At 39.7% G+C, this 15,210-nt stretch overlaps 1 protein-coding gene across 4 annotated transcripts in view; it reads left to right on the top strand.

The window, feature by feature from the left end:
* Positions 1–15,210, top strand: part of LOC135219098 (bromodomain-containing protein 7-like) — a 339,758-nt gene that overhangs the window by 299,533 nt on the left and 25,015 nt on the right. For all 4 annotated transcript variants that reach the window (XM_064255538.1, XM_064255535.1, XM_064255536.1 and 1 more), the window contains one exon: positions 8,973–9,131. In XM_064255538.1, the coding sequence (XP_064111608.1) occupies positions 8,973–9,131 (159 nt within the window). The remainder of the gene's footprint in view (positions 1–8,972; positions 9,132–15,210) is intronic.

The following is a 15,210-nucleotide window of genomic DNA, read 5'->3' as shown; positions in this document are numbered from 1 at the left end:
CAGTGACATATCAGTCTTTCTTCAACCGCCTTGTAGAGTGGATTTTTGCTTTGCTCTCCTCCCCTAAACTGGTTTTTTACCTAAGCCTGTATTATTGTTCTATATATATCCAGCCTCAGAAGTCCTGTGAGCATCAATGTATTTAAGTGGCCTTCCAGGATTCCCATGTCCACGCTTCCTGTGAGACAGATGCAACTTGCAGTAGATATGTTTCAGGTCTATTCCTGCTGCTTCATCATCAGCTGTGTTATGTATAATGCTGATCCATCTCTCCCAAGGAGAAAATTGCCCCTGCAGGGAGAGATAGGGGCCAGCTACATATTGATCCTTAGCATTGTGCATTTGTAATATTGTTGGGATATATTGAAAGTTATCTTCAATGATATAGTGGTTTGGGACATTCGAGACGGTACGGGTATGTGTTGCAGGCAAGGTTTATGTGTGAGGATTCTCTTTCCTATCATAGGAATCTTCCTCCACTTCCTCAACACGAATTTTGATGGCGGAGATCTCCGATTGTGTTGGTCCCGTCTGCTTGCTCAGGACCAGTCAGGATCTTCCATTTCATTTCTCTCCCGTTATTTTGGAGGGGGCGGGCCATGAGTAGTACTGCACAACCTCTTCCCTTAACCCTTACAGATACTAAATATGTTTCTTTTCCCTTTCTCAGGATAGAAGATATCGTCTCGACCGGGGGGAAGACATATTATTTGTTTCTTTTCAGGCTCTACGGCTATGATTTGTTCCGCTCAGATCTTGGGAGCTCGTCTGCCTCGCTTCCCTCTGCCAGAGTTGCCACTCCACTAAATTTTGGTATACTTGTTGGTTACGTGCCCAGTGAATGAAGTATGGTTTTAAGGGAAGAAGCTAATAAAACCTTGTTGGTGTCTTCTCAGAGTAGTACACTGCTCTCCTCTACCTAAGGCTTTCAATAACAAGCCCCTGCCTTGAATTGTACTTTCATTGCTGGAATGTTTTCTGTCTGTTTTGCCCCTGTTCAGTCTGAGGAGGGAATGATCAGACCAGATGGTAACCAGCTTTGAGAAAGTTATCCTCATGGCCTACGCTGCTTCAACAGCCACTTGTGATATAAGTACTACCAGTCCATTGAGTTGCTTGCACTCCACACTTGGCGACTATCCAGCAACTGGGAGATAGGATTTTCTCACATAGCTACACAAAAGATATGAGGTGAAGTCAGTAAGATCACAGCTAATTTCTAAATGACAAAATTGGCCATCTTATGTTGTTTGTGTCATGAGAGTCTCTCTCCAGTCGGAGCCACTGTACTGCAGCTTGTGGACTTCTCGGTTAAATTCTCTGAGTCAAGCTTCTCTTTTCTGCAGTAAAGAGTTACTGCGTAACCCTTTCCCAGATCTCCAGTTGTACTCCAGTTTCATTCAGCCACTATATGAACCCCAGAGGAGGCTTTGAAAAGGCTGATTGAATGTCATGCTCATGGCTGTCTTCTGGAAGCCATAGCATTAATGAAAAGAGTAGGCAAGCTGCACGGTCTCTCTTACTTAGAAGTGGTCCCCTGAAGGTTGTGACCCTTCTTATCATCATAATATGTTTTTAAGTTCATGGCCAAGATTCAGAACTTATCAATCCCTAATGAGAGAGTCCAGAGTTATTTGACTTTTGCAAGTGGTTATCTGTCAGTGTAACAACCTAACCAGGCCAGCAGTCTCTCTCTCTCTCTCTCTCTCTCTCTCTCTCTCTCTCTCTCTCTCTCTCTCTCTCTCTCTCACTTACACTTGTGCAGGTTTAAAAAAGCAACAGCAACAGATTTTTTTTGCTAAAAACAAAAACCAGAAAAGTTTGAAGTGCCAAAAAACAATGAAGGGTGGGAGGAGCATGGAATTTGACTATGCTTATGAAGAGGTTTAAGCTCTGACAAAGCAAATGTGTAAGCATTTCCAGAGAGATGTTAATGGAGCAGGCCAGAAGTTTGCTAAGAACTAAACCTAATGAATGACGGTGATTATTCTTGAGTTTTGTTCTACTTTGATAACTCAACACTATATATGTGTGGAGTGAGCTGGCAAGACTGTTTACATAGGAGGTTTTTTAGGGGTGATTTCTGTCATCCTGGATTTTCTGGGGTCCGGCTATGGCCTGGTCCGTAGGGTGCCGGTTTTAAGAGGTCAGACTTTATATTCAATGTAAATATATCATTGTTAATTCTGTGTTCATAATGTTTGTAATTTATATCATGGTTATGGGAGGTAATGACTATTTTCATACAATCAACTTACCTGTCAGATATATACATAGCTAAGACTCCGTCGTCCCCGACAGAAATTCAAATTTCGCGGCACACGCTGCAGGTAGGTCAGGTGATCTACCGTCCTGTCCTGGGTGGCAGGATTAGGAACCATTCCCGTTTTCTATCATATTTTCTCTGTCGCTGGGAATGTAAACAACGTTTGCAGTTCCTCCTGACTTGAATTTTGGATTTCATCGCCATCGATCTTCTGGGCTATCTTTTGCAGGGAAGTACTGGGTCTTTGGTTCGGCATACGCATATTATTTTGTTTTTATGACTTTTGCTTCGAAAATTTCGAAGAATTGTTTACGTGTAACTACCGAATTTTTCGGTAGACACTCACATAGTTTGCAAGAAGGGAAATTTTAATATTTATTCATTAATAACGTGTAGTAAATGTTAGAATTGATTGAGGAAGTTTAAGCTAACTTCCTTCTTGAGGAAGTCAGAAATAGAATTAGTTACGCTTCCTTTAGAAGTTTTTATAGCTCTCGTAATAATGAGCAGTTAGAGCTTTAACAATACTAGTAGTGTTGTATCCTCATCTCCTTCTTACTTCACAGAATCTTCAAATTCATATTGCAATTTGAAGACAAAGGAATGTAGCTCAAAATACGAGCTATTGAAAGGTAAGAAGTGATTTTAGTGTTTCCCTTTGCAGTGGAGGGTGCGTCTGATCGGCTCTGTCTCACTCCCAGGCCTAGACCTCTTCCAAGCTCCCATGCCCAGAGGAGAAGGAAAGTCGAAAGCCTTACGGAGGTTATGGAGAATCCCCACCGGTCAGGCGTCCCCTCGGCAGGTTCTGTAGCACGTCCCAGACTGCCAAGTTCGCCATTGGAAAGGCGTCCTATAATGAGGGTGCGCCCGATCGGCTCTGTCTCGCTCTCAGGCCTAGACCTCTTCCAAGCTCACATGCCCAGAGGAGAAGGAAAGTCGAAAGCCTTACGGAGGTTATGGAGAATCCCCACCGGTCGGGCGTCCCTTCGGCAGGATCTGTAGTAACGTCCCAGACTGCCAAGGATAACCGTTGGAAAGGTATCCTATAATAGTGATTTTGTCATCCGATTCTTCATAGAAAAGGAGGAAGTTCTGACGAATTTTCGAAGTAAGAAGTAGCCACGAAGATCATGGGAAAGTTACTACAGCAGATATCTTCGTTGGTTGGAGTACTAAGGAGGGTCCTTCTCGGAAAGAGGACCTCTTCCTTCTGGAATCCCGTCCGCTAGAAGTCTTTGGGAACTCGGACGAGACACCTATCAAGAGTCTTGGTGGATAAGGAGAAAGAAGATTCATCGAGGAAGATTTTTCTTGAAGATGCAAGATATTATCTGTCTCGCAGCAGACTGCTCAGGACCGCTTCAGAAAAAGCGTCCTGCGAGAGTGTTTCTCTTCTTCTGCTTCTCCTTCACCTAAATGAGGGTGGAAAGACTCGGATCTTTCCAGGCCCTTGAAAAGGCTTTGGAAGAACCTTCTTTGAACTTGGGCCAGAGCGCTTCACTGATGAAGCTCCCTCCTCGATCAAGAAGGAGAAGTTGTGTCGACGTCCCCCTATATGGACGTAGCGGATCGTACTCCTACGAGGTCTCCCTCCCCTCCCATTGTAGAGGACGCGGGAGAAGCTTCTAAGAGTATCCTACTGGCTGTTCAAAAGAAGCTAGCCCCCTTGGTAGGAGTTATGGCTAGACATCCTCCTCGTAAGAAGGACGTTTCTCTTCCGATCAAGAAGTCTCGTCCTCTCTCTCCTGCCAAAAACGAGGCGTCTTTCAGACGTGAAGCTTCGTCTTCTAACCAAGTAGAAGAAGATTTTCGGTCTAGATCGACAACGAGAGAGGCATATACCAGACGCGAAGCGCAAGACAAGACGCCAACTAAACGTGAGGCGTCTTCCAGGCATGACGCTTCGTCTTCTAAACAAATAGAAGAAGGTATTCGATATAGATCGAGAGAGAGAAAGTCAGATACGAGACGCGAAGCGCAAGACAAGACGCCAGATAGACGTGAGGCGTCATACAGAGGCGTGGAATCAGCCAGACGTGAGATTCAAGACAGGACTCATTCCAGACGTGAGGCGTCATATAGCACGAGGCGTCAACTAAAGTTTTGGCGCCAGCCAGGACGCCAGTTGAGTGCGAGACGTCAGCCAGGCGTGAGGCGTCTTCCATACGTGAAGAGTCAGCCAAGCGCGAGGCGTCAGCCAGGACTCATTCCGGACGTGAAGCGTCATCTGAGCACGAGGCGTCAGCTAGGTTTTTGGCGTTAGCCATGACGCCAGTTGAGTGCGAGACGTCATCCGGGCGCGAGGCGTCTTCCAGACATGAAGAGTCAGCCAAGCGCGAGGCGTCAGCCAGGACGCTCGGCGGACGAGAGGCGTCATCCAAGCGCGAGGCGTCTTCCAGATGCGAGGAGGCAAGGCTCCATCCAAGCGTCAGCCAGACACCAGGCGCCAGGATCTCAAGCTTCTTTGTGTTTGGAGATAGATTTCACAAAGACTCTCCTTTTTTGAGATTTGTCACAAGATCAGTTGTTTTACTGACAGGGACACAAGATGTCGCACAGGCGACCATAGCCCGTGTCAGGAGGGACTGAGATTGTGAGAAGTGTTCTAACTAGAACAATCTTCTCATGACAGGGAATTAGTGTTCGCCGAAGCGACTTCATCTCTGTCATGAGGGTTTGTTTCGGAGATATACTCCTTCTCTTTGTGAAGAGAGGCTCTCTCCTTAAGTGACTCCCACTCTTCTACCATCATTTGGAACAAGAGATGGAAGACATAATAGACTAGGAAGTCAATGAGGGTGCAAGTCTTTCAGATTACAAGACTTTAGCAACCCATTTCATTACAGCCTTATGCCCATGTAATAGGAAACTGGAATGATTCTCTTCGATCCTTGCTTCTTGTTAGGATCTCCTTCGTAGAACACTAAATTGTATTACGAAGATAGAATTTTTCCATTCTCCCTCGGCCTCGGAGGAAGAAAGAATGTAAAAGAAAATCATCCTTTAGACTACGGTATGGTCAAGTCATATGCACACACCGAAGCAGACTACAGTTTTCTTAACATCCTTACATAGGTTCCTAGATTAATGATGTTTACCTAAAATTGTGCACCTTTATAAAGGATTCTTATACGGCAGAGCACGATATGAGATAATTCTCTCATGCTTTATAGAAACGCATGAAGAGAGCATAATCTTCTTAGAATCGAATTTTGCTTAGGAGAAGATGGATGAGTTCGATGGGAAACATCCTTTTCATGTCGGAAGGATATCCCTGGATGGACTATAATACTTTTTAATAGCTCCATCCCGGCGCAAGCAGAAGCGTAAGATTCACCTATCAGGATCTTTTCGCGATTTAGCGAATTATTAACCTATAAGTCCATCAATCTCTATCTTATCTCTAGGAGCATCGAGAATTTCTCTTTTTACTCCACTGTTCCCGTTTACAAATAGAAGCTATTGAGAACAAGAACACGGAACGAAACGATATCAAGAGGTTCGTGGTATCAGTTTGCACTTCCCAGACAACCTTCTCGATCAACGATAACTGTTAAACATCAGTATAACATTTTTTGGAAGAGTTGTGAAGTCTGAGAGAACCTTCTTTATAGGTCACATCGCGAGGTGTAATAGACACTTTCTTCCAACAAACTGCTGCCTTATTCTCGAACAAAAGGTAACGATACGCCATCTTTACTGTTAATGGGGAATAAACTTTAGTCTTTTTTCCCATAGTTATATATTCTTAACAGATATTAAGATAATAGGCGTCAAAGGAAGAAGATGAATACCTCATTTTGGCCATAGAGAGGTTGGATTCACAGAGGTTACGTTATTCTCTCAGCATGGGTCGGAAGGTTTTCTAACAGATTAGAGATTTTATCGGAATCTATTATAAATAATGGACCTGAAAAACCTATCCAATCTGAGTCTGTCTGCGTGCAGACTGACCAGAAGTAAACATGAATGAGAGGAATTTAAAGAGAAGCTTGATAATTCCTTCAAATATGCTAAAGTCATAGAATTGCTGAAGATCGTGCTAGATGGAAGGGGGAAACTGTCCTCTTCCGATACCTCTTTGAACCACATAGTGGTTTTCTTCCCTTTCAGGGGGAAGTATCACCCTTCTATTTTCTGCTTTCAATGAATACAGAAATATGATATACTCTGTCTCGACAAAAAGTATTAGAGATAGTCGAGATTTAAGATCTTCGAGATCTTATACAATACCTCTATACGTTAAAGGTAGGAGATCTGATACTTAGAATGGGATTCTACTTTGGGCCTCAGATTCCATGTTCTGACAAGATGGAACTGCTCCTCATAAAAATGTCTTGGAAAATTTTAGGAAAAATTCTTGGTTTTCTCTTGGCCCTAATCTGCCAAGAAAATATTGAAGTTTTTGAGCATTGGATTCTATCAGCATATGTCTGTTAAAAGAAATTTAACCCTCTATTCCTGACTCAACGATTTCAGAGAGAAGTTTCATTGTCCAGACAGGGTACTTATGTTTTCTTCTACGAAAAAAGAAATGGTTAAAACATTTTGCCTACAGAGCCTTTTGAATTCAAGGAGGACTTGATATAGATCCCAAAAGACATTCAGAGAGATACATTAGAGCTAGAAATCAGGGGTCCGTCCAATTTCAGCTCGGAGTTACCTTCGGCTTCCAGGCTCCTGGAAGAGATCTCGTTAGCAAAGAAAGTAATCACGAAGGATCCTTATCGGATAAAGATTCTTATCTCTCTCACTGTTAGATTCCTATCGTCTACTAGATGTAACTGGATACAATCACCTCCCATTGCCGGAAAGGCCGAAAGCTCAGAGTGGAAGAATTTCTTCCGTTCTTCTCCTGTCTCCTGATGAACCATTGTGGTTCTTCAGGGCTTTCAGACAATGTAGCACAAGCCAGACGCCAAGTGCCGTATTGTCATTGTCTGATGAAGAGACAGAGCAGGCCTCCAACCTGGCGCATATGCGCTAGAGGCTAACAAATCGGACAGATAAGAATGTCCGATGTGTACATCGCCAGGCAACCTCGAAACTCTACCAAGCTAGAAGCTCAAGCAAGTGGGAAGGATCCAGCCAGGCTCCAGATGCTAAAAAAAGAGCCAACCTGGAACCAGGAGCAAGGAGTCAGCCAGACATCAGGCAAACTCGAAACGCCAACAGATGCAAGGCACCAGCCAAGTGCGAGGAGCCAGCCAGGCGCAAGGCGCCAGCCAAACGCGAGGAGCCAGCCAGGCTCGAGGAGCCAGCCAGGCGCGAGGCGCCAGCTAGGTGCGAAGCTCAAGCCAGGCGCGAGGTGCCAGCGAGGCGTGAGGCGCCAGCCAAACGCGAGGCGTCAGCCAGGCGCGAGGTTCCTGTCAGGTTTCAGGCTTCAGACGGGAGAGATCCATTTCAAGAAAGCCCTGGTCTTCTTTGAAACATGGAGATCTCCTAAGCACTTCATAAGTGACTTTATTCCTTCAAACAGCTGAGAATTAAAAGCGCAGGAAGTGCGCGCTTTTGCAAATTCTTGTTCTTTACATAACAATATGTCATATAAGACATATTAGCTGTGTTGTACGGTAGAGGCAACTCTGTTTTGATTTCTCATTACACAAAGGATGTCAAGTTAACCTACGAGAGATCCTTCTCTTTTGGTTTATACGTTTCTGCGGATACGTTACTGGGATAAGGAGCCGACACTGATCCTTAAATTTTGTGTTAAAGTTATTTAACTTAGTGAAATTATTGGGGTTTTTGAAAGGAGTGTGGGGATAACTCTTTTCAATTTGAGCGCGAACCCTCGTTTTCGGATCAGGTGATCGGGATCGGTGTTGCGCTCCTTAGTTATGCCAATAGGCATAGGTGTAATGTCATATAAGTGGATTAGCACCCATTGACAAGTACCTTTTAGGCTCTGCCGAGTAAGTGGATAAGACCCCATCGGCAGACCCACAAGAACTCTTGGCCACAGATCACATATCTTGCTAAAGTTTCTTGAGGTGATGCAGACTCCTTGGCAACAGCCATATGAAGTCTACCACCTATCAGATAGGAACCAAGGTTTATTTGTACCTACAACATATGTTGTTTACCTGTCTATTCCATGTTAGCTGTCTCTTACCCTCCACCGAAGGGTGCCAATCAGCTATGTATATATCTGACAGGTAAGTTGATTGTATGAAAATGATATTGTTATGATACAATAAAGTTTCATACATACTTACCTGGCAGATATATACATAGCTAAGACTCCGTCGTCCCCGACAGAAATTCAAATTTCGCGGCACACGCTGCAGGTAGGTCAGGTGATCTACCGTCCTGCCCTGGGTGGCAGGATTAGGGAACCATTCCCGTTTTCTATCATATTTTCTCTCTTCCACCTGTCTCCTGCGGGGAGGCTGGGTGGGCCCTAATCGTATATATCTGCCAGGTAAGTATGTATGAAACTTTATTGTATCATAACAATATCATTTTATTTAATTTAGTTTATTTACTTTATTTGTATTGTATTTTTCATTAATAGGCAAGGTGTTTGAACAGGCCAGTGTGTTACAAGTTTCTGATTTGATAGGATTTACTTAGTGTGATCATTTTCTGATTTTTGTTATAATGAAGATATTGTATAACTGCCCCATTTTTGTCAAGAAATTGTATTGTCAGAAGAATGTTTGTTAGTCTGAGATTTTCTTTAAAAGTATTGTCTTTTTTGCAGAGGATCGGCAGAAACGAGAAACCATGATCAACTCACAATTAGAAGAGAATGCTAATCTTTTGGAAAGTCTTGCAAAAGAGCAGAAAGACCGTCTCTCACGGCCCTTGCCCACTAACCTTAACAATATTGCTCAACCATCAACACAGGAGCTGAAGCTTGGTCAGTATTGAACTTTTAAAATTTCTTTCTGACATTGAGGTAACACTTTTAAATCAAATTTTCTACACCTTATTTAGATCTGTGGATATTTTCAGTGGTGTGTATATTGAATGTAAGCAGATGGCTTTCATGTTGCACATGGAAGAGGATGACCAACTTATTTACTGAAAATGATGAACTTGCTATCCTAATTGGTGAAATATCCCCAAGACCTCTTGATTTCTCACCAACCCCAAGCAGTTTTGCTTACATTCTAACTTGTTTTTGTCCTCATACAGTGAGGTTCGCCCCCTCCCCCGTGTAATACATTTCGCATTTGTGCTGTCCACTTTTTTTGCAGATTTTTGTGGAACACATTCACTTTTCCATGGGGAACTTTCACTAATGTGCAGATTTTTTCTGAGGACCATATCTAAAATTATTACTAATTCACTTTATTTTGTAGAGCAAAGGTATTTATTTACTAATTACTGTATTTTTTGTATTGTGTTTTTTACTAAATAGTACTGATTTTTATGATAAAAATTATTTACAGCATACTTATAATGTGCATAGTTTTGTTTCTGTTAAGCTCATTCCAGGTTGGGCCCTGTACTGAGCATAATAGTTGTATGATTGTTTTTTTTTTTCTCTCTCTCTCTCAAGCAGACTGGAAATTGGAATAAAATCATTAACAAATATTTCAAATATTGTACAACATGCTTTATCATAAAAATCTTAACATTACATAATATCATTTAAAATACATCTTACATTACCCTTAGAGAGATAATCTTACACCTATTATGCCTCAGTCCGGGCCCAAGCTGAAATGATCTTAATAGATACATAACTATGTTATAAGTAGAATGTGTTCAATCATCCAAAACATTATATAATAATATAATTTTAAATACATCGTACATTACCCTGAGAGAGAGAGAGAGAGAGAGAGAGAGAGAGAGAGAGAGAGAGAGAGAGAGAGAGAGAGAGAGAGATGGCATGTACCTATTATGCTCAATCTGGGACTAACCTGGAATGAGCCTAATAGAACATTAATATGTTATAACTACAGGCAGTCTCCAGTTATTGGTGGACTCCGTTATTGGTGATCCAGTTTTATAGTGCTTACCTAGTCCCAAAAATAACTGAATTTTGGCACTATAATTAACAGAGGGGCCAATAACTGTTTATTGGCACCAAAATCTGGTTATCGGTGCCATAAGTGCCATAAATTGTCGATTTTGATTATCTGCGATTTTTGCTTATCATTAAGCCATCTGAATGGAACCCCCACTGATAACTGAGGACTGCCTGCACACTGTAAATTATGCACACTGTAAATTATTTTCATCATAAAAATTTATAATTATTCACAAACACAATGTGAAAAAATGCAGTGACACTACTTTCATTCTGGCATCTTTATATTATTCTTTGATACTTCTTTTGGGTTGCATACTGCTTTCCTAAAGTCATCCTCATTCCAGTATGTGGTAAGTGTATTATGAAATTTGGCTTAATGTAAAAACCCATTGTTTCATAGCAAACCTGTCAGTCATAATGAGCTTCAATTCAGTTTCAGATTCCCCCAGAAATGCAATAACTTGACAAGTCGGGAAAATTGGAAAAAATGCTTTTAAATCATATACATTCACACTTCCCTTACCCACATTATTGAGCCTTTCCCAGTGCAATCATGTATGTACTAAAATGCACTAAATGGCTGAAAATTAAATTAAATTGCATACTTGGTGCAAATGGATGTGCAGAGCTTGAACTGTTTATCATTAGCCACAAAGAATATTGGCTTCAAGTAAGCACCCCTTAGATGTGCAGTTGGCAAGTGTTGAAATTACTTTCTTAGGTACCATGCTTGAAGATATATTGGAGAGAAAGGTGAATAGTATTATTTGTTTTAATGCTTGGAAACAAAGGAAGATATTTCAGCTTACTGTGAATGTTTTAACCACTTTAGACTACAAAATTTCAGTCCCTGAGATATTGATGATGTCATATAGGAGAATGAACAAAATTAATTAACATGTATATATTGATTGAAAGTTGCCCTGAGATGGAACTTGAATGTTGGGGGATAGTTTAAATCAGTTTCCCTTGCAAGTTAGGACTGATCATTGAGTATTATCATTCAAATAGTCTAAATAAAAGTCACAAAAAGTTTTGCTAATTTTTAAACATTTCTCTGTTATAAATAGCAATTACATACTGTATTTCTAAAGCATCTGAGATGCAACTTTTTCCTAAAGGCCAAAGTTAAGTAATGAAGACACTTGCATATGACCTCTGAATAAAGTGTAAAATTTATTCTTAATATTTTATATAAAAAGTGGTATAAAAAAACAAAAAACGTATGTAGTCACGATTCATTCCTCTATACTATGCATATTACAGTGAATGGCAAACTGATGAGTAATAACTTGAGTTTTGTATATAAGTATTACTGATATTTTCACTGTTCTCAAATGACCCTGATGTCTTTTCAGATGTCTTTTCTTAGTAAAAATGCAAAAATGCACAAAGTATTCTTTCCCCATAGTAACAAATACTTTGCACATTGTTGCCAAGTATAAAAGTTAATTGTGAATTTATGAAGAGACTATCATAAAAAAGGAACATACTGTATTAACAGATTTCCACTTTGATTTTGATATTCTCACTCTAGTAGGATTTACCAGTAATAAACTCTTTTAACATACAACCTTTCATATTTGGAGTATCCTTCTTCAAAACATGGGTCAGATCACCTGTGAACTGAATAACAAAGAGGGTGTCCTGGTGGAGATGGGAAAGAGATGGAGTTATCCATAATGTCCTCTCTGACACCATCCAGTATTCCTTCAGTCATCCTTCTGTGTGGAAGCATAACATCGCTCTCCTTTCTTTGTGTGGCAGTACTGCTGGCTGATTACGCTTGTCCTTCCCCAGTTCTCTTTGTTAGTGTTAGACACTATTTACGTCTGTTGTGTATCAAATTTTTCTCAGGTTTTTTGGTATTTGCTTGCTGTGTTTAGCCACATTTTTCTCTCATGGAAAACAAACACAATCAATGGCGCTGCAACGGCCTTAGCTGGCTGTGTAACCTGTTTCTGTCCTTAACCCTTAAACGCCGAATGGACATATTAAACGTCGAGTCAAAATGTCTCCCGTATGCCGAATGGACGTACCATACGTCGACTCAAAAATTTTTTTTTTTTTAAATTCGCGGAAAAATACTTATAGGCCTACTAGCCGAAAACTTTTGTATCACGCGCCTTGGAGGATGCTGGGAGTTCACGGATCGAGGTGCTGTTTTGTTTACAATCGTTACGCAGGCGCGCAAACGCGAATTTCTTTCTTACCGCACTAAAAAGTATCTGTGACACATCTCGGAAATTATTTCGTCACTTTGACATAATTTTTGTACCATTTTAAATTAGCCGTTACATGGAGTATTATATACGAAAATGTGTGCATTTTTATGTAGAATACAACAAAAAAAATACTCATGATTGTAGCTTTTATCAATTTTGAGATATTTTTATATAAATAACGATAAGTGCCAAAATTTCAACCTTTGGTCAACTTTGACTCTACCGAAATGGTCAAAAATCGAAATTGTAAGCTAAAACTCTTATATTTTAGTAATATTGAATCATTTACCTTAATTTTGCAACTAATTGAAAGTCTCTAGCACAATATTTTGATTTATGGTGAATTTATGAAAAAACCTTTTCCTTATGTCCACGCGGTAACTCTTCCGAAAAAAATCATACATGCGATTGTGGTAATGTTTGCACCATTTTAAAATTAGCCGTTACATAAAGTTTTATATATGGAAATGTGCGCAATTTCATGCACAATACAACTAAAAACAACCCATGGTTGTAGCTTTTATCAATTTTGAAATATTTTCATATAAAAAATATAAGTGACAAATTTTCAACCTTCGGTCAACTTTGACTCTACCGAAATAGTCGAAAAACGCAATTGTAAGCTAAAACGCTTATATTCTAGTAATATTCAATCATTTACCTTCATTTTGCAACAAATTGGAAGTCTCTAGCACAATATTTTGATTTATGGTGAATTTATGAAAAAAATAACATTTTCTTTACGTCCGCGCAGTAACTCTTCCGAAAAAATCATACGTGCGATTGTCATAATGTTTGCACCATTTTAAATTAGCTGTTACATAAAGTTTTATATATGAAAATGTGCACAATTTCATGTAGAATACAACAAAAAATAATTGAAGGTTGTAGCTTTTCTCATTTTCGAAATATTTGCATATAAATCACGATAAATAGAATAAAAACCACTTTCGGTCAACTTTGACTCTACCGAAATGGTCAAAAAACGCAATTGTAAGCTAAAACTCTTACAGTCTAGTAATATTCAGTCATTTATCTTAATCTTGAAGCAAATTTGAAGTCTCTAGCACAATATTTAGATTTATGGTGAATTTAAAAAAAAAAAAACTTTCCTTCCCTCCGCACGCGGATTCTCCGCCACAAATCTCCAAAATGCGTACGTCCCATTCTCGGAATATTTGCTCCGTTTCATATTAGGCATTTCATAGAGTTTTATATATGAAAATGTGCGCAATTTCATGTAGAATAAAACGAAAAATATTTGAAGGTTGTAGTTTTTCTCATTTTTGAAATATTTGCATATAAATAATATATATATAAAAAAATCGACATTCGGTCAACTTTAACTCGTCAGATATGGTCGAAAACTGCATTTGTAAGCTAATACTCTTACAGTATAGTAATATTCAATCATTTGTCTTCATTTTGAAAGAAATTGGAAGTCTCTAGGACAATATTTAGATTTATGGTGAATTTTTGAAAAAAATATTTGTTTACGTCCACGCGTTACGAATTCATGCATTATTTAGTTATGATATTTTCTCTGTGTTGCTTTTATCGTTTTACAATGTGTTATATACCAAAATGATCGCAATGTAGTGTACATTACAACGAAAAAAAAGTAACTTGTTACCTTTAAAACCGTTTTGCGCACAGCGCGATTTGAATACAATTATATATGAAATTTCGTTTTTGCGCTATCATATATCGCATTATTTATATATGATAATGATAATTTTTTTCATTTTTGATGGTTGCTTACTAAACTTCAGCCAATGATAAAAAAGGAGCCAAAAATGAACTCTTAATCTTGAAAACTAAGCGCGCTGTGATTTTTTGAACAAATTATTTTTTCCGCTCCCGCGCTCACTCTGAAACACCTCCGGCACACGGGAGACATTTTTTTTTTACCGATTCGGCGTTTAAGGGTTAAGGGGACCGTCCACTATGGCGGATGACATGTCAACTTGAAAAAATAAAAAATCAAGTTATTACTTGTATCTATGCAGAAACATGCCGTGCATGCTTTCCATAAGTTTCAGCCAATTATTTTTACAAATAATGAAGATATAGCGGTTTTTAAATTATGACGTCATCGTAACTGCGTCATCTGTATGATTGAGTTTGACAGAATCGTTTTTGCGTGTTTATTTTTGCATATATACAGGGATTTTTTCAGATTTTTTTCGAGATTCTCATACATCTGGTAGCAATGAAAGGTAGTGTGAGTTGAGAGCTGGTCAGAGCATCTATTTATAGGCGAGAGCCGCGAGACTCAGAGAATGACTCAGTTACGCCACAGACGTCAAAGGAGTTACATGCACTTCGTCACTTGCGTTTGGTCACTAGCTATTTACGTTGTTTTTATAACTTCTTAGTGAACTTATAGCAATGCCGAAGTTACCTAAGATCAAGAAGGCTACTCAGCAACTAAGGCTAGCAAAATTAGCGAAGGCCAGGAGTGTGCTGAAAGAAAAACACGAAAATTCATTGTTATCAGCACCCTCATTGTCTCATGTCTCGCCGTCAACATCATTGTCTGGTGTCACGCTGAGGGTATTAATACCACTTTTAGGGGTAGGACCAGGATCCTTGATGTAGAAATCAACAATAAAAGTACAAATAAAGTAATTATGATAATGTTGTTTTGACTTTTATAAGAAAAAAGCAAAATTTACATAGCAAATCTTTGGGAGCTCATAACTCAAAAACATACTTATGCGCATGTC

Source organism: Macrobrachium nipponense, chromosome 1 (genome assembly GCF_015104395.2).
Source record: "Macrobrachium nipponense isolate FS-2020 chromosome 1, ASM1510439v2, whole genome shotgun sequence".
NCBI lineage: Eukaryota > Metazoa > Arthropoda > Malacostraca > Decapoda > Palaemonidae > Macrobrachium > Macrobrachium nipponense.
The sequence above is the reverse complement of the archived record's forward strand: the minus strand, read 5'-3'. Positions and strand labels throughout refer to the sequence as shown.